The sequence below is a fragment of the Fonsecaea erecta genome, assembly GCF_001651985.1.
Source record: "Fonsecaea erecta strain CBS 125763 chromosome Unknown Scaff10, whole genome shotgun sequence".
Lineage (NCBI taxonomy): Eukaryota > Fungi > Ascomycota > Eurotiomycetes > Chaetothyriales > Herpotrichiellaceae > Fonsecaea > Fonsecaea erecta.
The window spans coordinates 916,591-939,321 of record NW_017387253.1 but is presented as its reverse complement, the minus strand read 5'-3'; the positions used below and the strand labels follow the sequence as shown (position 1 = coordinate 939,321).

Genomic DNA, 22,731 nt, shown 5'->3' with positions numbered 1-22,731 from the left:
GCTCAACACATCGGGCAGGTCTCGCCTCGTCACTCTCTCCAGTATGAGGGCATTGATAGAGGTGGCACCAGGAGGTCACGTGGTCACAACTCACCACGTAATATCACCACGTGACATTATCACCCTCGCTGCACGTGGATCCCGGTACAACTTCGGGTGCGGAGACCTGAAATTTTTGAAAAGCATCTTTTTCCACCGTGCACTATGTATGGCATACGGCCGCGAATAACTCCCTCTGACCTCAGGACTCGTGACGGACTTGGGGACAATGGAGACCCTCGTTGAGAATGGCGATGGCCAACTCACCATCCACAATCTCTCGCCCCCTACCAAACGAAAACCCACGAGTACGGGGCCCTTGACTGCCCAAGACAAGGAAAACCAGAAACGGGTGGCCGACGCACGTCGAAAATACGGTCGAGGGCGCCCTGTCCGCGTGAACGAGGTCAAGGACAAGAAACTACGTGCGAACCTGAAGAGGATCGAGAACAAATATCGCACCGCGGTCATGAGCGCCAAGGATGCAGAGATCCTGTACGAGAACGAGGAAGGGTTTCTGCAACCGGAGACGGAACTTGAGAAAACATACAAGGTCCGACAAGCTGACATACTGGACGCCGTCGGTATCCAGCAGGCGAACAAGTCGATTGAATTCAAGCTCGACTTGGGCCCGTACGTCTCCGACTACACGAGGAACGGGCGCAGTTTGCTGCTCGCCGGAAGAAAAGGCCATATTGCCACTTGCGAATGGCGCGCCGGCAAGCCAGGATGTGAGCTGCACTTGAACGAGACAGTAAGAGATGCGAAATGGTTGCACAACGATCAATATTTTGCCGTGGCGCAGAAAAAACACACGTACATCTACGATCATGCCGGAGTCGAGATCCATTGTCTCAGAAAATATGTCGAGGCCACACATCTCGAATTCTTGCCCTACCACTTCCTCCTTGCTGGCATCGAGAACAGCGGATTTCTTCGATACACGGATACTTCAACCGGTCAGGTAGTGGCTGAGCACCCAACCCGAAAAGGAGCGCCGACGGCTCTCGCTCAAAATCCATACAATGCCATTCTTCACGTTGGTCACCAGAACGGCACCGTCTCGCTATGGTCGCCCAACTCCACGACGCCCCTGGTCAAGATCCAATCCAATGCCGGTCCTGTGCGGTCCATAGGAATCGACCGCTCAGGCAATTACATGCTGTGTGGTGGACAAGATCTGCGTCTGAAACTCTGGGACATCCGTGCCTGGAAAGAGATTCACTCGTACACGACGCGGCAGCCGGCTTCTTCGATCGATATATCCGACCGTGGCCTTGCAGCCGTGGCGAGCGGTACGGCCGTGACGATCTGGAGAGACCTTCTCACCACCTCCCCGTCCTCCGGACCTCCCAAAGTCCAATCGCCCTATCTCAACTGGGGCAACGACGGCCGCCGCGTCGAACGCGTGCAGTTCTGTCCGTTCGACGACATCCTTGGCATCTCGCACGCGGACGGGTTCAGCAGCATCATCGTGCCCGGCGCCGGCGAACCCAACTACGATGCCCTCGAGGTCAACCCGTACGAGACGCGCAAGCAGCGACAAGAGGCCGAGGTCAAGTCCCTCCTCACGAAACTCCAGCCGGAAACCATCGCCCTGGACCCCAACTTCATCGGCACGCTGGACAGGCGCAGCGCGGAGCAGCGCCGGCGTGAAAAAGACCTCGACGCGCCCGCCGAGGATCCTCTCGCGAAACTCAAGGCTCGCGAGAAGAATCGGGGCCGAGGCAAGAACAGTGCGCTCCGAAGACACTTGCGCAAGAAGGGTGGGAAGAATATCATCGACGAGAAGAGGATGAGACTCGAGGAGATGAAGAAGGAGAGGACGGAGAGGGAGAGGGAGAAGTTGAAGCAGGATAAACTCGAGCTGGGCCCGGCGTTGTCGAGGTTCGCGAGGAGAGGTGCATAGATGGGGTTGCCTATCATAGATGGATAGATGGAATGTATTTTGCTATCCAACCAATACTATCATGGTGACCAAATTTGTAAAAGGTGGCCACAATGTTCGTCCTTAGCAAACATCTGGCTTTGTATTCCTGTTCAGGCCGGATGCAGCGGTGTCCAGCCGTGTGTGATATCGTCCTTTAGTTCCTTAGTTCCTTAGTTCCTCCCGTCGCTAAGCTCTAAATGCCATCCATGGGTGACCTGGTCGCCATTGACCTGAATATCCCTTTTCCCACACGATTCCAGCCAGATGCAGGCTATCTTGAGCCGGCAAACACACTGGTGTACCTATTCACAACAGGCTGCTCGCCACTACCCTTAGGCACGCCCTTCGCCCACCGCTCCCGACTTAGCTGATATCCTGCGGTGCTCTTCCACGCCGACAGGATCAGATCGACGGTTTCCCTGACACCGACCCCGGTCTTGATCACGGCCCTCACGACGGGACCGCCCTCCCGGATCTTGTTCGCCTCCCTCTCCATCAAATCCACGTCCGCGCCCACGGCGTCTGCCAGATCGCACTTGTTGATCACGAGCAAGTCCGAGCCCGTTATTCCCGGACCTCCTTTGCGGGGCACCTTGTCCCCGCCAGCGACGTCAATAACATAGATGATGAAATCCGCCAGTTCGCGCGAGTAATTTGCGGCGAGGTTATCGCCGCCGCTCTCGATCAGTAACAGGTCGGTCTGGAACTTTGCGTGCAGACCCTCCAGCGCGAGCAAATTGGCAGATATGTCTTCTCGGACAGCGGCGTGCGGGCAGCCTCCTGTTTCTATGGCCACAATTCTCTCGGGTGTCAACGCGCCATGCTTCGTCAGGAATTCAGCGTCTTCTCTCGTGAAGATGTCGTTGGTCACGGCTGCAATATTGTATTCTTTTCGTAGGGCGAGGCAAAGCTCGAGCATGAGCGCTGTCTTCCCCGACCCCACAGGGCCACCGATTCCGATTGTGAATGCGCGGTCGCCAAAGTCTCGGCCCTCGACGATAGGCATTTCGCGGTGCAGGTAGGAACCTGGCCCATCGAGGATTTCATGCGTGTGGCCATGAGGCGCCCCGTTCGTGTGATCGTGGGAGTGAGAGTGAGCAAGGCCGCCGTCGTGAGAGTGGCTGGCCATGTTGAGGATGAGGACTGATGAGACGTTGGGAAAGACCCGAAGGTTTCAGCTGAAGGCCAGAATGGTGTGGTCTGTTTGGGGCGTGCAGGAGAAGTTTATAGAGGTCTCGCAGATATCCAGACTCGAGGAAGCAGAAGGACGAGCGGGATGGCTGAACTCAGTCGCAGTGTAGATATACCAGGATCCCGCCCTTGATATGAATGCTATAGCCCCGGGGAGCGCCTATGCTCGAAGTCGTACTAAATGCAATTGCTGTAAGAGAGTTGACGCGTTGGCAAGGAGAGCCGCTATCACAAGCTGTGTGGGAGGGGCAAATGACTTCAAAAAATGATGCAGATGTACCCCGCACGGAGAGGAGAGTCCACGGTGTACCAACTGAGCAAGGTGGAATATCATCCGCTTGAGGACGGATTCAGATAGATTATTTCGATTGAGAAAGGAAAGGGGTCAGGTGTTCGATAAGAGAGAGGTTTTCGATCCACAGGAGCAAAAGCTCGACCGAAGCATCATACAATGGCAATCGTCCATATTGTCCTGTTCAAGCTCAAGGCTGCACTGAGCGACGCAGAAAAGAAAGAGGTCTGTCCTGCCGATACACGCATTGGTGACCTAGTTTCTAACCCGAACAGTTTTGCGATGACATGTTGTCGTTGAAAGACACTTGCATCCACCCAACACAAAATAGACCGTACATTGTTTCCTCATCTGGCGGAGTAGATAACAGCCCGGAAGGAGCCCAGGTTCGTCTGTTGCCACAATCCATTCGTGGGGTGAAAGGAAGATATTGACCGAGTCAAAGGGAGGATTCACCCATGGGTTCGTCGTCGAGTTCGCTTCAAAAGAGGACCGAGACTATTATGTTGCCGACGATCCTGTCCACCAAGCATTCGTCAAGAAGAACAGTCCGAGGTTCGACGATGTCCGAGTCATCGATTATGAGAAAGGTGTATACTAAGGGATGCTAATGGCTCTCAATGCTGGCCTGCATATCAAAGATATTGCTCTGCAAAAGGTTCCGATCATTGCTTGGGCTCTTCGTAAATAGGTCTTGTTGAGCCAAGAGTACCCGATACGTTTGTCTATTATGACACGCTGAAGGACTCGCCACAACCGCATTGCTCAGTGATGTTGGGATTCTTGAAGATAAACCTAGCACTCAGCTTGTCCTCCTGCCAGTCCATTTCACTGCCGATGATGCTAAAGAGTGCTTTGCTGTCAATCAAGACTTTCACTCCCTCTTGCTCAACAACTTCGTCGAACGCGGCCGGCTTGTCCACGTATTCCAAATGATATGAGAGGCCTGAGCAGCCACGGTTCTTGACACCGACCCTGATCATTTTGGGCTCGGGCTGATCCAGGAGTTCGCGCAGATGAAACAGCGCATTCGGTGTTATCGTCATGGCAGCTTTCCGAGGCCGTAACTTGCTTCGCCGAGGTTTCGCTGCTTTGGCCTGCTCGGGCTGTGGCGTCTGTACTGGCTTCGGTTTCTGCGCCACTCCTTCTGGCACACTTATGCTTGCAGTTTCATCAGGGCTGTTCTCCTGCGCCGCATTGCCTTGATTCTGTCTCGTGTCACTGAGTTGCGGCCTGGGTCCGGCGATTGAAGTGTCCGGAATATTGGTGTTTCTAGGAGGAAGAGGGAAATCGGCAGGCAGCGTATGAGGCTGATAGGATGGAGTGGTGTATAGCTCTCGCTTTGATGATTGCCGGGTGGCTATATTGGACGAGAAAGCCCTCAAGGCATGGTGGGGGCATGACCGGGCGGTCGAGGCAATTGCCAGGGCTCGGAAGAAGAGAATGGATGAGGACGATATGGGGACAAGCTGCGTCGCCGACATTGTAGAGGTATGTCAGTGACTGTCTGGTCCGTCAGAACTGAGATGAGGCTATAGCGGTAGGGACAAGAGCATGTGCGAGGGCATATAAAAACATATGGCGGATAGAATTCAAGTTAAACATGGAGGCGCAGTTTAAAGAGGCAGTTCCGTCATTCTCTGCCTTCCAGCCGAGTTCGCTCCGTTGGCCAGCCAATCGGCGCCGACTGATTTCAATCACCACGTGACACGAAGCATGAGGCGCCACGTGACACCGATAATTTATCTTCCTTCTTCTCGGTAGATATTAGTTATGCTTTTGTCTGTTTATGGCTGAAACGACAATCTGGACTCAAAACAAGTGGTGTCTGTGAGTCTTTCGCTCCAGAGGAAGAAGATCGCTGCGCTTCTGGTACTAGCATCTAACAATTGTGATCTGACCGGAGACCACACTTACGTGGCCGATTCTTGTCAGTGTCATTTGTCCAACTTTGCATACATCGTTCAGCAAGCGCACTTCATCTACGGCTCCTGTCATTTCTTTTGCCTCCATAGTAGCCGCTCTTGTCCAGATTTGGGACTATGAACTCATATTGGCTCACCAACGAACCCACTCCCGAACGCCTGCCATCGACATGGAGACACCCTTGACCCAACAATCAAGGCCAGACTCTTTTGAACCCAAAATCATCCAGCTCTATCTCCATCTCTTCAACGTTCTTGCAAACGAGGATGTCTATGATGTGGTGCCTTCCGAAGGGTTTTGGCGGGAATTCTTCCTGCTCAAGCCCGACAAACAGCGACTCTATGACATTCTCGAGCCCATGACTGCTTTTGATCTGGTCCACATGCAAGTATAGTCAGCTCTCACACTTTCGTCTGCTCGTTTCTCACATCTAATGGACCATCAGGCTCAGATGAGGGTATTCTTCAAGCGTGCCATAGCTGAAGCAGGCTCAGGAGATTTCCCACGCAATGAAAATGCTCTAGACGTACGTCGCTCCTGTCTTCTTCTCCTGGTAAGCTGAATTTGACCTCTTCAAGAACCTGACAGCTTTCCTGTGCGCTGTCTTTACCAAGAAGTACACCAACCCCAATACCGATGTCATTGAAGTACTTGCCGGGCTGGACACGATTGATAGATTGATGTCCGACCTTGTCCATATACTTGAAACAACCATCCGCCAGGCGGATAAAGATGCTTTGCGAAGCAAAGCACTCGATACCGTCCTGGCACTGGTTGCGGGCGGATTTCACACAAGTCTCGTTACCTATTTCATGCACCGTGATCTGTTCTCGGCGTTGACAAAGGTAAGCACACTCTCCAAACAATGGGAGTGATAACTCATCTGGAATCCAGTATGTCCACGATATACCCGAATCTCCCATCACCGCTCTCAAATCGTCCATTGTCATCGGTATATTGTCCAGTTACAACAAATTTGAAGCTCAGAACGTGTACCAGAACCGGCTGGAGGATTTCGTCAACGAGGAAACAATCCGGCTTCTGGTTCGTAATTTCGCCTCGGCTTGTTTGGCTATACGTGAACAGTACGTGTTTGTTCAAGATGATTATCCTGCACCATGGAGCCTGAATTCGACACTGGTCATGGTCGGACTTCGGGCGTTGTCAACTGACGCAAAGAAACCAGCGCCTCCCTCGGAGGAGGAAGCCAAGTCTTTGCTCCTTTCCCTGCCCGGGGAAGATGCGGCTTGTATTCTTTCGCTCTACTCTTTCACCCAGGCAAACAGACTATTCGCCGCGAATCTTTTGAACTTGCCCGCCGACAAAGACCGGGAGACACCCTTTTCTGCGTTCCTGTCGATGACCTCATATATCTCACATCATGCCTACCGGGGACCACGACAGTCAACGTACGCTGTTTTGAGCTTGCTGTCCATCAGGATCATCGTAGAGGACCCTGTCCTGGCCAAAAGAATTTGTTCGGCGGATGCGAAGACCTTATTTAGATTGTGTCGTCAAAGGCCACCTCACCTTCCATTGGTCACCTCTGCCCGGATCCCAGCGACTGCGATTCTGGATGTATGTACGGACATTCTCAGCCACAATCTGAGAAAGAGGCTGGACGTGCGGTTGTACAGCCTTGCTTTGGGTATCATCTTACGTATAGTTACCCACCTGGAACAGACCAAAACACGTCTTCAGCATCATTGGGCATACATTTGGGGCTCGCTCTTGTCACTCATGCGATTTCTTGCGCAGTACGCCAGCGATCTGAAGCACGTCAGGGACATTCGAGAAGATTTGTGTGCGACACTCGCGAGTCTCGCTGCATTCTGCCTATCCAAGGGTGATGGATTTTTACCAGATCCGTCCAGTTTTGACGACTTCTTCTACAAGCTCATCGAGGCAAATGATGTTCTGCACAGGTTCAAACAAGCATATTGCGACGGAGCCCACTCCGAGACTTTGAAGCGATCGATCGAGGCGCTGATCAGCGTCTCATCTCATTATCATGAATTATTGAAAGTACAACATGGCAAGAAGACGCATCAGTCACCGGCAGCAATTCAAAAGGTCATCAAGGAAGGCTATGAAACGTTGAATCTCGAAGTGGACGAAGGGTTTGGCCGGTGGGACAAGTGGCGTGAAAGCAACTGGAAAGCTGAAGTGAAAAAGATGATCAGAGTAGCGGTTGAAGACGCCAGAATCTTTGCTCTGAGATGACAGCTGCATGCAGGAGCGAACAGCAAGCCGGGCACGAGTCGGATTGTCTGTGAACATCCGGGCTATCCTTCAGCAATTCCCCAAGTCTCCTGGGCCGACCGTCAGATACTACTGGGGCGGGTGTCTGGGATCAGCCTTGAACTATTATGAGATGGAGGCTTTCACAAGATTGTCTAAGTGGACTCTGCAACTGCGACATGAGGCTAGGGTCAAGGGTGTCGAGTTCGGGTGATACAACACATTCCACCGAGCTGCGCAAGCGTTGTTGGTCTGATATGCTCTCTTGTCAACACTCGGATGCATTTGGAGCCGATCCCGTAGCTCGGAGACCTGTTTAGACCGGGGGAACGTGTGTTGAGGAGGATCTCTCGAGTCTCTCTAGCAGGGTCGGGTGTTCAAAGACACCGGACCGCCAATTCTAGGAATCAAGGCAATCAGTACTGTCCATAACTAGGACGATGTGCTTGTTGTCGGCTGGGTCAAGGATGGGTGCAAGCGACGATGGGCACCAAATCCCCCCTCACGTGGACGGCACGTGGAGATCCGCCACTGACATGTCAGCTTTGCGATAAATCAATCCCCCATCAAATTCCCACTCCCTCGAATACTAACAAGTACCGAGTACGGAGTACCTTCTTCACACTCTCTTTTCCCCCTCAACTAACCCTTTTCGCCCTCTTTCTTAGCGCCGGAGTCCAACACCCCGCTTTCGGAGCCCCTTTTTCTGCTACTGGCGTCCGCCACGAGGCTCCAAGTACACACCCGGCTCAGATAGTGGCATCAACGGAGTTTGCGAGGAATTGTACGAGGCGTTCACACACGCACACGCACACGCCCACGCACATCCGATTCAAATAAATCAAGTGGTACGCGAATAACAAACACACAGCGGTATGTGTACGCGGATGAAGCCCGCGGAGGGAGAGTTTTCCTTCTGCAGGCCAGGACAGGGCGGGACGGGGGAAGACAGGGGGGCGGGGGGAACTGGTAGGACAAGAGCATTTATCATGGTTGTCTTTGGTTCACTGAATGGGGTGGATAAATAACACATACAGTACTTGTACGCATCAGTATCAGTCTCAGGCCGACAGGCGCAAAATAATGCATCCAAGAACAGCCTCTCATTCTGATGGAGAGCAGGGCTTAGAATTGCCACGAGCCTATCTCCGAGATGATGCCTCCTTCCTACAATCTCAAATGTACGGAACTGTGTACCAATGGGCTACGCAGTATTACCGTCGGCCTCGGGATAGCGTTCGTACGAGGAAACAAGATGCCAAGATTTCTCTCCCTCTCTCTACCAAAAGGCCCCCTTGGTGGCCCCCTGAATCATGCAAAGCTGCCGACTCGTCAGAAGCCGAGAGCGAGACCCAGTCCGGGCCCGAAGCGTGGGAGGGCACCGAGGAGCGCACAATGCAGCCGGAAACGGGTTGTTCGTGTCGGCCATGCCCAGTAATAGGGTGAGTTTATTGAATGCGCGCCCAGTGCAGTGTCTCACCAGCTCAGAAACTCCTTCCTGCGTCCTCAGGGGAGCAACAAAAAGAACCCCAGCCGACGAGTGAACGGGAGATATGTAGGTGTTTCTTGCTTGAGGTCAGTGGGGGATAGGGAAAAAGACGGGCCCCCCATCAAGTCATGTTCAGGAACCCGGAACCCGGGGGCGGTGAAAGATCTCACAAGTTCAACGCCCAATCCAAGACAGAAAGAGCCACCTAGACAACAACTGCAGGTGGGCACCTGGCGCGCACCCTTTCGGGCTGTCGGCCCCCCTGTCCACCCTCTCCTGTGGCTATGCCTAGGGGGAGGAAGGACGGTTGGGGAGGTAGTGGTGGGAGTAGTGAGTCGTTAACATGCCCCTCCATCCACTAGTTCGCACCTGACGATCCCCGTGAACCAGTGACAGGTGCCCCTCAGCGTCGGGCCCCTGGCAGCAACGCAGGCCCTGAGCGTCGTCCATTAGTGGCCGCTAAGCCCACTAGGCCGATCGCCATCCCCCACTCAAACCATTAGCTGCGGCTGATGGGCTGTTAAAAATAATATTTCCAATCGAACTTTTTGGTCAAGGGAAGCCGGAAAGAGGGGGGCACAAACAATCACCACCCCTTATCCTAACACCGTGACCTCTCAATAAAACTCATTTTCCTCGACTTTGTTCTCTTCTTCTTCGAGTGCTGTACATATCCTCTGCTCTCTCAATCTCTTGCAATCTTTTGAACAATATATACTTGTCTTTTTGGACCTTTTTTGCACACACACAACCCTCCACACCGCCTCCACCATGTCTAAACGCAACTCGACCAGACTTGCCAATGGCTCTGCATCTGCTGTTGACCAGCCCGTCCCCAGCTACCTCCTCACTGGCAAAGTTGCCCTCGTGACAGGATCAGGTACGTACCAGCAAGAGGAGGTCGAATCCAGTTCGACGACTGTGAGCGAGCAGCCGTCCGCTGAGAACACAGATTCCTCGACCTGACCCTTCACCGCCTCTTTTCCCACGAAGCTTCGTGTCCCACCCCCGAAAAAAAGATAAGGAAAGCAGAAAGAAAAGCTAACAGATTGGACATAATGCAGGGCGAGGTATGGGCCGCGAGACTGCACTCGAACTCGCCCGCCGTGGCGCCGATGTTGTCGTCAACTATGCCAACTCCTCCAAGGCCGCCGACGAGCTGGTGGCCGAGATCAAGGCCCTCGGCCGCGACGCCATTGCCGTCCAAGCCAACGTGTCGGACGTCTCACAGATCATCGACATGTTCGCCCAGGCCAAGAAGCACTTCGGCAAGCTGGACATCGTGGTCTCCAACTCCGGTGTCGTTTCCTTCGGTCACTTGAAGGATGTCACCGAGGAAGAGTTTGACCGTGTCTTCGCCATTAACACCCGAGGCCAATTCTTCGTGGCTCGTGAGGCATACAAGAACCTTGAGGTCGGCGGCCGCATCATCCTGATGGGTTCCATCACTGGCCAGGCCAAGGGTGTCCCCAAGCACACTGTCTACTCGGGCTCCAAGGGCGCCATTGAGACCTTTGTCCGCTGCATGGCCATTGACTGCGGTGACAAGAAGATCACCGTCAACGCTGTTGCCCCCGGTGGCATCAAGACCGATATGTACCACGCCGTCTGCAGAGAATACATCCCCAATGGCATGAACCTGACCGACGACCAAGTCGACGAGTACGCCGCCACCTGGTCCCCCATGAACCGTGTCGGTATGCCCATTGACGTTGCCCGCGTCACTTGCTTCCTGGCCTCGCAGGACGGCGAGTGGGTCAACGGCAAGATCATCGGCATTGACGGCGCCGCTTGCATGTAAAGAGACCAAGAAAAAAGAAGATGAGATTTTTAGATCCGATCAGACAGACATGACATGAAGGTGGTAACGGTGGGGCAAGGGGGAAGCAGAACAACAATCCTCCGAAAGAGAGCAAGCAAGCTGTCAAGAGATAGATGGATGGGCCTCCACATGTTTTTCCTGTGACCGATGATAATTTATGATGGGCAAAGATGTTGGATTTCTTTTGGTCGTTGGGAGGAAAGAAAAGCGGACAATATGCAGTTGGATACCTTTGTCTGCCATATATCTCACCCATTTCGTCTATCCCCGGTGCCACAGTCTTGACGCGAGCTCTGTTTTGGAAGAAAGTGATTAAAATGTTGTCTGTCGTTGCCGGCGCGGGAGTTCTTCGCATGTACGTACGCGTACCTCTCTACCTACTTTAGACACAAGGGGCCGGGGTTTTCAAAGAATACAAGGAAAGCGCGCTTCTCGATTTTTCCCATGCAACACAGAGAGACAAAGTTGTTCTTGTGTTTTGTTTTGGTTCCCCTTTTCAGCAATAACAACCCCAAGGAATCCATCCTTGGCACGAGAACATACACATAGTTACTGTATGTGCCTCGAGTGTATTCGGTAATTAGAGCGACTCGACTGAATACATATAAGGTCCGGTCACAGCATTTTACTCATAGTATCAATAAGGAGTAGTGGCCTCCCTGCTGCGGTCACCTCCGGCAAGCACATCATCCACCGCGCCGGAGCTTCGTGTATAAATATTTGCGTCCATATACGTGGGTGCGTGGGTGTACGTACACATATGAGTTCTTCGTCCACCCCGGGCACGTGCGTACTTAGCTACGGGCTGTTTTGCATCTTGTCTCATCCATCATCGACTGCCGGAGGAAGAAATGATGCGAGAGAAACCTCTGTGGGACTTGTTGATTGAGGTATGAACCTCACTCATGACGGGAAAGCGCGGTCGGTTCGAACCGTGTATGCTCATCATGGCCTTTTATTTTTCTTGCTCCTCCAAGCGACTTCGGGGGGACTGCCGTGGGTTGCTCACTCAACTGTGTTCTCGTCTCATATATATGGGTGCGTAGATACATATCCCTTCCAGAGGAAGCACGGTCGAACATATTTCGGGAGTATTCCCAGCATCGGATCTTCTCTGTCTGTCAGGATTGATGTCGGTCTCGCTTTCCAGGAGGGCGGGCACTCGTTATCTGCTTACTTCCCCCTCGCCTTCGCGATCAACCGCTCGTCTAGCGCGTACGGCTCTCCGTCGTCAGCCCCGAACACGACGTCGTCCTGTAAATACACCAGGATGCCGCGATTGCGCCGCTCGGCGTCCTGCAGCCGGTAGAGCAGGCGACCGAAGGCGTCGGATTTGTGCGACGTCTGCAGCAGGAGGTTGTGCTCAGAGCACCAGTCCTCGACGAGCGATCGGAACGTCATCTCCTCCATGGCCTCGTCGAGCCCGGCCGTGGTGGACGCGGCGGTGTGTTGTGTGGTCGGTGTGGCTGCTGACGGGAGCAGCTTGGGTTTCCTCGACCCGAGCAGCGGCTTCCAGTGCGCCCACGAGTCGGCGTCGACTTTGGACTTGACCAGGGACTTGAGTTCGGGGAAACGCTCGAGGTCGAGGCTCTCCGAAGAGATGAGGGTCCACCAGTCGAAGAGCCAGGTGTGCATGTCCGGAGCTCTGCTAGACTTCTTGCTTCGATCCGCACCAGACGTGCCTGAGTCCAGCGTCTTGGGGAATCGTTTGACGGCCTCGATTAATCGTGGGATCACCGCCTCATGCAGGATCTTGTAGATGAGAAAAGGAGGGAGGAGTGGCGTCCAGGCGTCGATCAAATTATACGCCGGGTCTGGATCGTAGATGTTCCATTCCTTGGACAACGCCGTACGGATGCGCGGGTACCAGTGCAACAAGAGCAACGACTCAAAGTATGTCGTTCGTTTGCGGTGGCGGGAGGACTTTGACTTTTCAATCTCCAGGAGCTGCTCGATCGACTTCAGGGAGTCTATTAGGTGAGTAGGCTCAGACAGAGGATCCCAATCCACCATCTCGCGCCGGAAGGGTGTTTCGAGGCAGGAAGCGGTAATTTCGGGGAGTGAAAGCTCCGTGATGTAGAGGGATGAGCGAACTTGAATCTCTTGCAAGCGAGAGATGCAGGCGTCCCAGTCGCGGGGCTCATTCGAGTCGTCCACGTTAACTCGCTCAAAGGCGGAGATGATGTCGTTGTAGCGTTGGATCTCTTCCTCATGCAATGCCAGTGCGGCGCCCAGCTGGATTTCCTCCTGCTCGAGATGACTTTCCTGGTCCTTGGTCGAGTCCCACGCGTCGGCAAAGGCCTGCAATTGGAGCTTGATCCGGGATGTGGCTTTTGCCGCTTCGAGAGCAGGTGACGGCGAGGCTTCTCTGGTCGGAGTTGAGAAGCCTGATAAAGAGGTCACGGTCTTGGTTTCAGCTCCCGTGGCATCGACAATAATTTGCTTCATGGCTTCGGGGACGTGGAGACCCCTCGACTCGATCGCTGCCACGGCATATTTGGCCTTGGGGGGGGCCCTGATCCGTGGTGTGCTGGTGCCGGGCGTCGAGGCTTTGGAAGACGTCTTTTCTTTTCCTCCGTCTTGTCTTCTGCGAGGAGGATCGGGCGTTCCGCTTCCCTGACCCAGGCCCGCCCGACTCTGCAGCACTTTGGCCTGGATAGGTGCTGTGATCCCCTGACCCGATTTTCCTAGACCTTGGCCTTCGACATAGCCTTGTTTGGCCATCATTCGCGCCGCAAAGGAGTTCTTGTTCATGCGTCCGCCGACACCGAACGCTGAAGGGCCCATGCGGCGCGTCTTCTCTGACTGCCTTTGGGGAGACATGTCCGCCGGCGGCGTGGCTCTTTCTGGCTCTGCTTCCTCGTCGTTGTATTCGCCTATATTGAACGAGCTTCGGAATCCACCCATGCCCATGCCCATGCCCATGCCCATGGAGGGTCTTTCATCGTCAACGTCTTGTTCTTCATGTTCATCGTCCTTGTCTTCTGCACCGTCTTGCCCCTCTTCTTGACCGGTAGATTTGACAAACCCTAGCCCTCGACTCCGCAGAATCTTTGTTGTTTTCCGTCTCTTATGTGGTCGCTCATCGTCAGACTCTTCGTCGTCGTAGTCGCGAAGGTTGAAGGGTTGGTCGTCTTCTGAGGAATCGCTCATGCTGCCTGAGCGTAGACTGCGGACTGAGACCGTCCAGAAAAGGCGTTGTTTTATGGATCTGTATACCAGTTGAATGGAATGCCCCTGCTAAGACTACCGCATCCAGACGAAGTTTCCGCGGCACATGCAAGGGTTGGTTCGATCTGCGATCTGCCTGCGACAAAAAGTTCTGGGCGACTCCAACGTGAAGCCCGAAATTCGCACGAGGATTTCCGGAATAGGCAGAGTGATGTAATTTGTGCAGCTCCATCTGCGCTTCTCTCCAATGCCAATAAACATCCGACCGAATGCACCACCACCCAGTTCCAGCTTCCTTCTTCTTACACGTCTCAGCTTCTTCTATCTCGGTCCAGTCCATCGGTTTCATTTTCCACAGCAACCATCTCAGCCATGGCTTCCCTGTTCCGATCTGTCGCCCGTCCCTCCACCCTCAGAGCTGTTGCAGCTACCAATCCCGCTCGATGCCTGACCACGGCCGACAAGACATTTGTTCGGATGAAGGCAACTCTGCCTGACCTTTCCTGTAAGTGATTGCGCACCTCCCGCGCTGCAAACCTTGGGCTGACATCCCATCCAGACGACTATGGTGCCCTGGAACCCGCCATCTCCGGGAAGATCATGGAGCTGCACCACAGCAAACACCACCAGACCTACGTGAACTCGTACAACGATGCCGCCGACAAGTATGCCGCCGCCGAAGCCAACGACGACATTGCCGCCAAGATTGCCCTGCAGCCGCTGATCAACTTTCACGGTGGTGGCCACGTCAACCACTCCTTGTTCTGGGAGAACCTCGCACCCAAGAACTCGGGCGGCGGCGAACCTCCCTCGGGAGAGCTGGCAAAGGTGATTGATAGTACTTATGGAAGCTTGGAAGAGTTGAAGAAGAAGTTCAATGCCGCCCTGGCCGGTATCCAAGGTTCCGGATGGGCTTGGCTAGTCAAGGACACCCAGACCGGCAACATAGCGATCCAGACATATGCGAACCAGGATCCCGTCGTTGGTCGATACAAGCCTTTGCTGGGTGTTGACGCCTGGGAACATGCTGTAAGAGAGAGACACCCCTACCATGTTATAGGGTTGTGCATTTGTTGACCACGAAACAGTACTATCTCCAGTACCAGAACCGAAAGGCCGAGTACTTCAGTGCCATCTGGGATGTCATCAACTGGAAGGCTGCCGAGAAGAGATTCTCTAGTTAAACAGATCAAATAACTGGAATCATGTACAGCACGAGCAGGTAATCAAATGAATCTTACACCAGCGAGAAGCTATGTGACTGTGTCTAGCTTGCCAGCTCAAGAACAAGACAACAGCCTCTTTTTCCCTGCTAATCACCGCTCAGCTGCCCTTCCAATGCTTGATGCCTTCCTTCAAATTCCTCACGAAAGCCGTGTCAACTGCATCTTCTTCATACCCCAGACACTTGGGATACTTTTGCCACGCGAGCCACGACTCGACACGAACAGCCCCCTCGGTTGTGGGCACCAGAAGTCCCAGGCCAATGTCGATCGTTTTCAGGCCGTGCTTGTAGTAGAAAACCGTGGCACCACACTTGGCACAGAAGTACCGACTCACATCCACCGACGTCTTGTAGTGGCCCAGCCGCACCGTATTCGCCAGCAGAGACTCGAGATCTGAATCCGCGCCGACGACGACGATGAGACTCCTCGGCACCGTAGCCCAGCAGGTGATTTCGAGTCCCGTCACGGTCCGGCAGGACGTGCATGCGTCAAGGCCCGCTTCAAACTTGCCCGTTCCTGCATTGTAGTCGCTGCTGGGAGGCCGGGAGATTTCGAAGCGGACGTTTTGGCAGTGACACTGCGCCACGAGCCGCTCCGTGTCGTCTCGAACATCGGCTTTGCGTGTCATGAGGTCCCTGACCTCGTCGTCGTTGACCATCGTGCTGTCTCGTCCCCTCCAATGCCTGTCCATCCCTTGCAGTTTTCCCTGGTTGATCCACCCCACCGCGCCCCCGTCCCCTTTGACATCCTCCACCCAGAGCTGCACGCGATTTAGTTTCCCCGTGATCCCTGCCTGGTGCTGGTCGTCGAAATAAAGCACCCCTGTGCCGACCTCCCACTCTTCTTCACCCTGTCCCCCATCGACGTTGATGACACTTGCGCCGCAACGCCTGCAGAACCAGCGCTGACACGTCGCCGACGACGCGTACTTAACCAGCTTGCCGTCCCCCGTGGCGTCCAGGACGCCGGGCGGCAGCACCGCGGGTATCACGGCCCAGGTCGCGAACAGCTGGCCCGTGGCATGGCGGCACGAGGAGCAGTGGCACAGCGCCGATTTCAGGGGCAGTGCCGACGGCGGGATCGAGACGGAGAACGAGGTCAGCTGGCAGTGGCATGCGATTTTGACCGTCACATCCGCCATCATTAGCTTGGCGGGAAGGGATTGGGGGATTTGAGATGTATGTAGCTCGGTTCTTTGGTTCTGGGGGTGGTTTGGTTGAGTGAGGTACGTATGGAACGAGAACAAGCTACGTATGTACCAAGTAGGTAAGTACTTATGAACTGGTTCAGGGTCAGATGTATGTCAAGAGAATCAACAGCACATCACACTCGAACCCGAATTCCCCCCTGGGGTAGGTTCTATTCATTGATTCATCCTAGCCTCCTGGGTCTATATGTATGTATATATAAATATATAAAAGTCCTTTTCATCTCCACGTAGAGCCCATTTCATGCCCCTAGGAACATTGCGATTTCGTCACTGTCGCGTATATCAAGAAGAAGGTTGCAAAATGACATGGGAAGGGCGCGTCGCGACTGGGCGCCGGTTGACTGGTTGGTTGGTTGCACCGGCGCGGGGAAGAGCACAGGTGTGATACGTAAATGACGGACGAGACCGAGTCTGCCCCAAAGGAGCCAATCAACTACACACTAATACCGTGCGGCAATTGGCTCTCGAGACACTGAGCAGATCGACAAGTCGCGCCGGGCATGTGGACAGGTGATGGTGGAATGAAGTATTTCCCTGGATGAGTAGAATACCCTGGAAATTTGCTGCAAGCCTCGAAAGGAGCAAGGAGAAAGAAAGAGAGAGAGGGGGGGAGAGAGAGGGAGATAGATACGGGGATTGTCCTACTTGCAATAAGTAGGTTTACTCAATCGACCAGGCGGCTGGAACCCTGAAGAACGAATCACCTCTTTGGAGTTGATCATTAAATGGTACTAAAGGCAGAACAGTTTCTTTCTCAAAGGCAATAAAAGTACTTACAGCATTGCTCCCTGCTCCGTGTACGCACGCCTGAAAACCAAACCGAAAGAGAGTGATACGAGACTTGGGCAACATATTGATACTACCCGTAAGGGTAGAATACTTCGACTGCTCTCCTGGGAGACCGTGGTGGCTCGGACGAATATGTACTTGATCCACGCCACAAGACTGCGTCATTTCAGCCACGGGACAGTGAAGACATAGACAGTGCTGGGGGGATACAGGTTAAAAGGATAGTATATTTGATTTGTCGGACTCGGGTGAGCTTCACTAGCCGACGAGAGTAGGTCTAAATGTGCCGTTTGGTACGATGCACCAACTACTCCGTCTAATTGTTGTCCACTTTCCCCAGCGCAACCCTTCTGGATGTGCTGTTGGGATCAAAGTAGGGCCTCTCCCCCAGACCAACTGCCCTGTTGCCGAAGCGCTCTCCTTCACCGCGATAGTCATAGGTCGCAGAGTGGAACACGCTGCGGTTGTCCCAGATAGCTGGCTCTTTGTCAGACAGACGATTTCCGGAAGTGGCCATGATCACTTACCGATGTCGTTTGGATTCTCCCATTTGAACCGTACCTGAAGGTCGTGGTTCTTGTACACCAAATCCAAAAACCAGTCAAGCAAGTTCTTACTCTCCTGCTCGGTCAGTCCATTAATGTGGCGGACGTGGCCGCCCACGGGGAAGATGCTCTTCCACCCAGTCACCGGATTAGTTCGAACGACAGGGTGGATGGCCTTCAATTCGCCGCCGACATTTTCCGGAGCTCCCCTTTCTTTGGTATAGAGCTGGAAGCCTCCTTTGTCGGCAACCTCGTTGAAGGCCGGCTGAGCGAACGTGGCGGTCAAGGTCTCGAGAAATTTCTGGTACGGTTCACTGATTCGATCGTAGATCTCATAACCCGAAGCCCATAGAGTATCTGGCATTGTGTCAGTAATCCTCGCTTTTCGTTCGGTGTGCGAATGTGACTGACCTCCTCCCGTTCGAGGCAATTGGGTCAGCCGAAGTGAGGTGTAGTCCGCGGGAACTGGCTCAAATGCGATATCGCTATGCCACTGCGCGCTGCCCTGGATCTTCTTGCTCTGGTCATATGGCGTCTTCTTATAAAGTTTGTCGTGTTGAACAGAGCTGATAGTGCTGATCTCTGGATCACTACCTCCCAGCTCTCTCTCAGAGTTCAGGATAGGGTGGATATGCAGTTTCGACGTCTCGGGCTTTCCGGTCAGCTCGCCGAGTCGCTGGATGAGCTGCTTCTGTATGTCGTTTGTGAGATTGTCCTGCTTCCTAAAGAAGACGACTCCACGCTCAGAGACTGACATGATAAGTAACATTTCACCCGCAGATAGGCCCGGATGGGCTTACTCTTGATTGCGAGATCGCGCAGGAGCTCGTCGGATTTGGGTGAATTCAACCACTCAACAAGATTGGCCTCCGGAAACTCCGTCCCAATAACGGGGGTGATGTCAATGGATTTAAACTGGTCAAGAGAGCCAGACGACTTCAGAGGCTCCCTGCCGAACAAGGTCTTCTGTTTGATGTAGTCCTGTTGGGGGGCGTCAATATCGACAGCGGAGGGTGCCATTTTGAAGTCGACTAACAAAAGGGCGACGTGAACGGTACTTCTGTTCTTGCAGCAAATCCTTCATCTTCAACCCCTGGGTACATCACACTTTTATAGTCTTCTGAAATCGACATTGAACCCTATCGGACGCAGGCACACTGCAGGCGACGATGAAATGATGCCACAGATGCATTTCTCGACGCAATGTCAACCTCGTCTGCTTAGACATCTTGATTCCGCAATCTGCGGCGTATCTGGGCCCATCTTCATGGCCGGTGCTCACCGAGATGCTGACACCATTTGAGGTTGGAATGGCGCGAATCGGCAGCTTCGCGTGCTGTTCTATCCTCGACAATTTTTTAACCACTCGTGTTCGCCCACTTCAAGCCACAATGCTTTGGGGTTGATGGGTGAAAACGAATCCACACTTCGGCACACGGCTCGACTCTGGCGGACTGGAGGATAGCAGAGAGACGAGGAGGACTTTTCTCTCTTTCTCTCTCTCACACACACAGTAGGTATCAATTGTGCAGGTTGCTGCTGGACATTGAGATATCCCGATGAATCACGTGCGGCTTGGCGTCCGCGACGTCTCCATCTTAATCTCGAGTCCCAACATCCTTCCATTGATTATCCTGACTCGTAAGTTGACTGACATCTCCTCCCAATGCCCGGCATATTACACGAGCTGACCACTATGCTCCGATATGCACGTATCAGTGAATCAGTATGTGAGGTACACGCACCCCCTCTCTCCTCTCGCAGTCGAGACTGGGAAATGGACTGGCGGGTATGATAAGGCCAATTTGCCTTGACCAGAGAACCAATGAGATAAGTCAGAAGTTGTCGTCCTTTGCAGAGCACAGAACGCCCCATGAAGTCTGGATTGAGAGTCGACCGGCCCGGAGTGGAGTGAAAAAGGTGTCAGAATGTTCGTGATGGCGTGCTTCTTCAATCCAAGACGTCGGTTGCACCTCGACATCAAGCTTGCAGTCGCGCTCCACCAATCATGTCTTTCTCTGCAAACCCTATCTCCACCACGTTGTATCCCTTTCCACCGTCTTAGCGAACCAAGCATGTGCCAGTCGATCTAGAGATGTCGAATTCCTTGCTTTGTAGCCTCTGGGGCTACCAGCGTTGGTGCTCGTCGGACCGGGAGCTTTAGTCTCGGACCTGCAGGGTGCCTATTTGTTGGATAGATATTTCGAGCATCGATCTTGTGAGCTGCAGGATTTCTACAACGCATTGCAAGTCTCTTTCCCCGCGCGACGACACGGATCAGCAAGCGTGGGACGCCAGTTTCTAGTCAGATGGAGCGGCACATGGCCGGAGCAGCAACGGCGTTGAGACCTTCGGTGGATTTAGGAGCATATTGGCAGGGTGCCCCCTCACAGACCACTTTCCAAATGGAAGGGTGCAAGTCTGAGCGACACAATCACGCAATCATCCCACGATTTGACTACACCGTCCACCAGCTCGCTGTGGCAATGGCCACTGAAAAAAAAAGGTAGAAACGCCGGGGCTGGTGTCGTCCAGAACTCGTTCTGTGAAGCCCGTCCGCTGAAAGGTATTTCCATCCGAGAGGTGGCGGGAGACCGTGGTTTGTGCTCTATATAACCCTCTTCTGCGCCCTAGTCTCCTGTCTTGCAAAGCAAAGCATCACATCCTCGTGCCCAACCCTTGCAGTAGCCATGGACAAGTCAATCGAGTCCGAGGTGATCCCGTCTACCACCGAAAGGAACAAGGAAGCGACCAGGCAGCCAAAACCTCGCAGGTGGTGGCAGTTCGGTGGCAAGGATATCAGCCATGTCTCCGTCGACGCCGACATCGAGCTGGATTCCGAGACGTCGTCTTTGGAGCCGACTGACCCCTCGGTCGTCAAGAACGTGAACAACGTCTACGAAGCTCCCGAAGCCACGGATATCTACAAGCCAATCGAGGGATTCGAGGGCACACATCGTTTCGATCCCTCGGCTGAATGGACCCAGGCAGAGGAACAGGCTTTGGTGAGGAGGGTATGTCTCGAACAAGCACCGAGTCTTGCTCCTCGCTGACACCGTCTATTAGCTCGATTGGCGGATTGCACTTCCAACATGCATCATGTTCTTTGCACTTCAACTCGATCGAGGCAACATTACCCAAGCGTTGTCGGACAATATGCTAAGTATGAAAAGACCCTCACCATTAGCGTCTTCGGGAACTGACGAGCGTGTCTGTAGAGGATCTCGGTATGAACACCAACAACTATAATAACGGCATGACCATCTTTTACTGCTCCTTCTTATTTGCCGAGCTTCCGTCGCAGCTTATCAGCAAGAAGCTCGGCCCAGATACGTGGATTCCGATCCAAATGGTGGCCTGGAGCGCCGTAGCGGCTTCGCAGGCTGCGTTGTCTGGGAAAACAAGCTTCTACATCTGCCGGTTCCTCCTCGGGCTCATCGAGGGAGGGTTTATTCCCGACACCATCCTCTACCTGAGCTACTTCTTCACGAACGCGGAACTCCCAAAGCGTCTGAGCTGGTTCTGGACCTCGTACCAATCGACTCAGATCGTGGGCGCTTTTCTCGCGTATGGTATCCTGCATCTCCGCGGCCACGGAGGCATTGCGGGATGGAGATATCTGTTCGCGATCGAAGGCGCCCTCACCGGCCTGATTGGCATCCTCACCTGGTTGTACCTGCCGGCCTCGCCAACCCAGACCGCTCGTAACTCCGCTGCTCGGAGGAATGGCCGAAAGATCTGGACCAAAGGGCTTCTTCGGCCCAAGAACGGCTGGTTCACGGAGCGGGAAGAAACCATCATGGTCACCCGCATCCTGCGCGACGACCCCGGGAAGGCGACCATGCACAACCGGCAAGGTCTTAGCTTCGACCTCTTCTGGTCGGCTCTCACCGACTACGACATGTGGCCCATCTACCTGATCGGTCTCTCGTGGACCATCCCGAGCACACCTCCGCAGGCATATATTACCTTGACGTGCAAGGCCTTGGGATTCGACACGTTCCAGACCAACCTGCTCACCATCCCGGCCTACACCCTCTTCATCGTGCAGCTGTTGTTCTGGACGTGGGTGTCGGAACGAATCAACCAGAGACTGCTGCTCGGCGTGATTTGCCAGATCTGGTGTCTCCCGCTGCTGGTCGCGCTGGTCACGCTGGTCACGCTGCCCCCTCACTTCCACGGCTCCAACTGGTCCAAGTGGACGCTGTCCACTTTGCTGGTCGGCTACCCGTACGTGCACGCGATCCTCGTGGCCCTCACGTCCCGCAACGCCGGCTCCGTGCGCACCCGCACCGTCGGCTCCTCGCTGTATAATATGGCCGTGCAGGCGTCCAACATCTTCTCGTCGCAGATCTATCGCCAGAACGACGCGCCGTACTACTACACGGGAAACAAGGCGCTGTTGGGCGTCGTCGCGTGGAACGTCATCGTCTTCATCGGCGCCAAGATCTACTACGTCCGCAAGAACGCCGACCGGGACAGGGTTTGGTACGCCATGAGCCGCGAGGAGAGGGTTCACTACCTCCAGACGACTACGGACAAAGGGAACAAGAGGTTGGATTTTAGATTTGCTCACTGAGGCCGACGACCGATCTCTTTGGAGTTTGCGCCCTCCCTACCATGTCTTTCTCCCCTTACCCTATCCCCCTATACAGTCACATCGCTTGGTCTTACACGACCCCTGTATCGTCACGTACAATTCTCGTCCTAGAAAGATAGTCGGGCATATGCAGACGAATATATCTCTTTGTCGCTCTCTCTCTCTCTCTATATATATATACATAGATATATGACGCCGTTGTTGTCCTTGTCTTTGTCCTTTCTCCCCCTCGACCTCTTCTACCGTTGTTGTTGTTCTGT

The 22,731-nt window shown here is 53.8% G+C and overlaps 11 protein-coding genes across 11 annotated transcripts; 6 read left to right on the top strand and 5 right to left on the bottom strand.

The window, feature by feature from the left end:
- Positions 1-268: 268 nt before the first annotated feature.
- On the top strand, positions 269-1,948 carry AYL99_10045 (hypothetical protein; the record flags this gene model as incomplete). Its single annotated transcript, XM_018841551.1, has 1 exon — positions 269-1,948. One exon carries the CDS (start codon positions 269-271, stop codon positions 1,946-1,948), a length of 1,680 nt encoding a protein of 559 aa, XP_018689260.1.
- Positions 1,949-2,240: 292 nt separating this feature from the next.
- On the bottom strand, positions 2,241-3,098 carry AYL99_10044 (urease accessory protein UreG; the record flags this gene model as incomplete). Its single annotated transcript, XM_018841550.1, has 1 exon — positions 2,241-3,098. One exon carries the CDS (start codon positions 3,096-3,098, stop codon positions 2,241-2,243), a length of 858 nt encoding a protein of 285 aa, XP_018689259.1.
- Positions 3,099-3,611: 513 nt separating this feature from the next.
- AYL99_10043 (hypothetical protein) lies at positions 3,612-4,053 on the top strand (the record flags this gene model as incomplete). Its single annotated transcript, XM_018841549.1, has 3 exons — positions 3,612-3,677; positions 3,728-3,838; positions 3,898-4,053. The coding sequence occupies 3 exons, from the start codon at positions 3,612-3,614 to the stop codon at positions 4,051-4,053; spliced, it is 333 nt and encodes a 110-aa protein (XP_018689258.1).
- Positions 4,054-4,180: 127 nt separating this feature from the next.
- Positions 4,181-4,936, bottom strand: AYL99_10042 (hypothetical protein; the record flags this gene model as incomplete). Its single annotated transcript, XM_018841548.1, has 1 exon — positions 4,181-4,936. One exon carries the CDS (start codon positions 4,934-4,936, stop codon positions 4,181-4,183), a length of 756 nt encoding a protein of 251 aa, XP_018689257.1.
- A 611-nt stretch (positions 4,937-5,547) lies between these two features.
- On the top strand, positions 5,548-7,601 carry AYL99_10041 (hypothetical protein; the record flags this gene model as incomplete). Its single annotated transcript, XM_018841547.1, has 4 exons — positions 5,548-5,766; positions 5,824-5,904; positions 5,957-6,223; positions 6,273-7,601. The coding sequence occupies 4 exons, from the start codon at positions 5,548-5,550 to the stop codon at positions 7,599-7,601; spliced, it is 1,896 nt and encodes a 631-aa protein (XP_018689256.1).
- Positions 7,602-9,879: 2,278 nt separating this feature from the next.
- AYL99_10040 (trihydroxynaphthalene reductase) lies at positions 9,880-10,909 on the top strand (the record flags this gene model as incomplete). Its single annotated transcript, XM_018841546.1, has 2 exons — positions 9,880-9,988; positions 10,173-10,909. The coding sequence occupies 2 exons, from the start codon at positions 9,880-9,882 to the stop codon at positions 10,907-10,909; spliced, it is 846 nt and encodes a 281-aa protein (XP_018689255.1).
- Positions 10,910-12,103: 1,194 nt separating this feature from the next.
- Positions 12,104-14,083, bottom strand: AYL99_10039 (hypothetical protein; the record flags this gene model as incomplete). Its single annotated transcript, XM_018841545.1, has 1 exon — positions 12,104-14,083. The coding sequence occupies one exon, from the start codon at positions 14,081-14,083 to the stop codon at positions 12,104-12,106; it is 1,980 nt and encodes a 659-aa protein (XP_018689254.1).
- A 390-nt stretch (positions 14,084-14,473) lies between these two features.
- Positions 14,474-15,285, top strand: AYL99_10038 (hypothetical protein; the record flags this gene model as incomplete). Its single annotated transcript, XM_018841544.1, has 3 exons — positions 14,474-14,606; positions 14,661-15,130; positions 15,190-15,285. 3 exons carry the CDS (start codon positions 14,474-14,476, stop codon positions 15,283-15,285), a joined length of 699 nt encoding a protein of 232 aa, XP_018689253.1.
- A 139-nt stretch (positions 15,286-15,424) lies between these two features.
- On the bottom strand, positions 15,425-16,468 carry AYL99_10037 (hypothetical protein; the record flags this gene model as incomplete). The annotated part of the gene is made up of 1 exon (XM_018841543.1): positions 15,425-16,468. The coding sequence occupies one exon, from the start codon at positions 16,466-16,468 to the stop codon at positions 15,425-15,427; it is 1,044 nt and encodes a 347-aa protein (XP_018689252.1).
- A 1,174-nt stretch (positions 16,469-17,642) lies between these two features.
- Positions 17,643-18,891, bottom strand: AYL99_10036 (hypothetical protein; the record flags this gene model as incomplete). Its single annotated transcript, XM_018841542.1, has 4 exons — positions 17,643-17,803; positions 17,854-18,228; positions 18,283-18,621; positions 18,672-18,891. The coding sequence occupies 4 exons, from the start codon at positions 18,889-18,891 to the stop codon at positions 17,643-17,645; spliced, it is 1,095 nt and encodes a 364-aa protein (XP_018689251.1).
- A 1,670-nt stretch (positions 18,892-20,561) lies between these two features.
- AYL99_10035 (hypothetical protein) lies at positions 20,562-22,450 on the top strand (the record flags this gene model as incomplete). Its single annotated transcript, XM_018841541.1, has 3 exons — positions 20,562-20,885; positions 20,938-21,034; positions 21,090-22,450. The coding sequence occupies 3 exons, from the start codon at positions 20,562-20,564 to the stop codon at positions 22,448-22,450; spliced, it is 1,782 nt and encodes a 593-aa protein (XP_018689250.1).
- Positions 22,451-22,731: the final 281 nt, after the last annotated feature.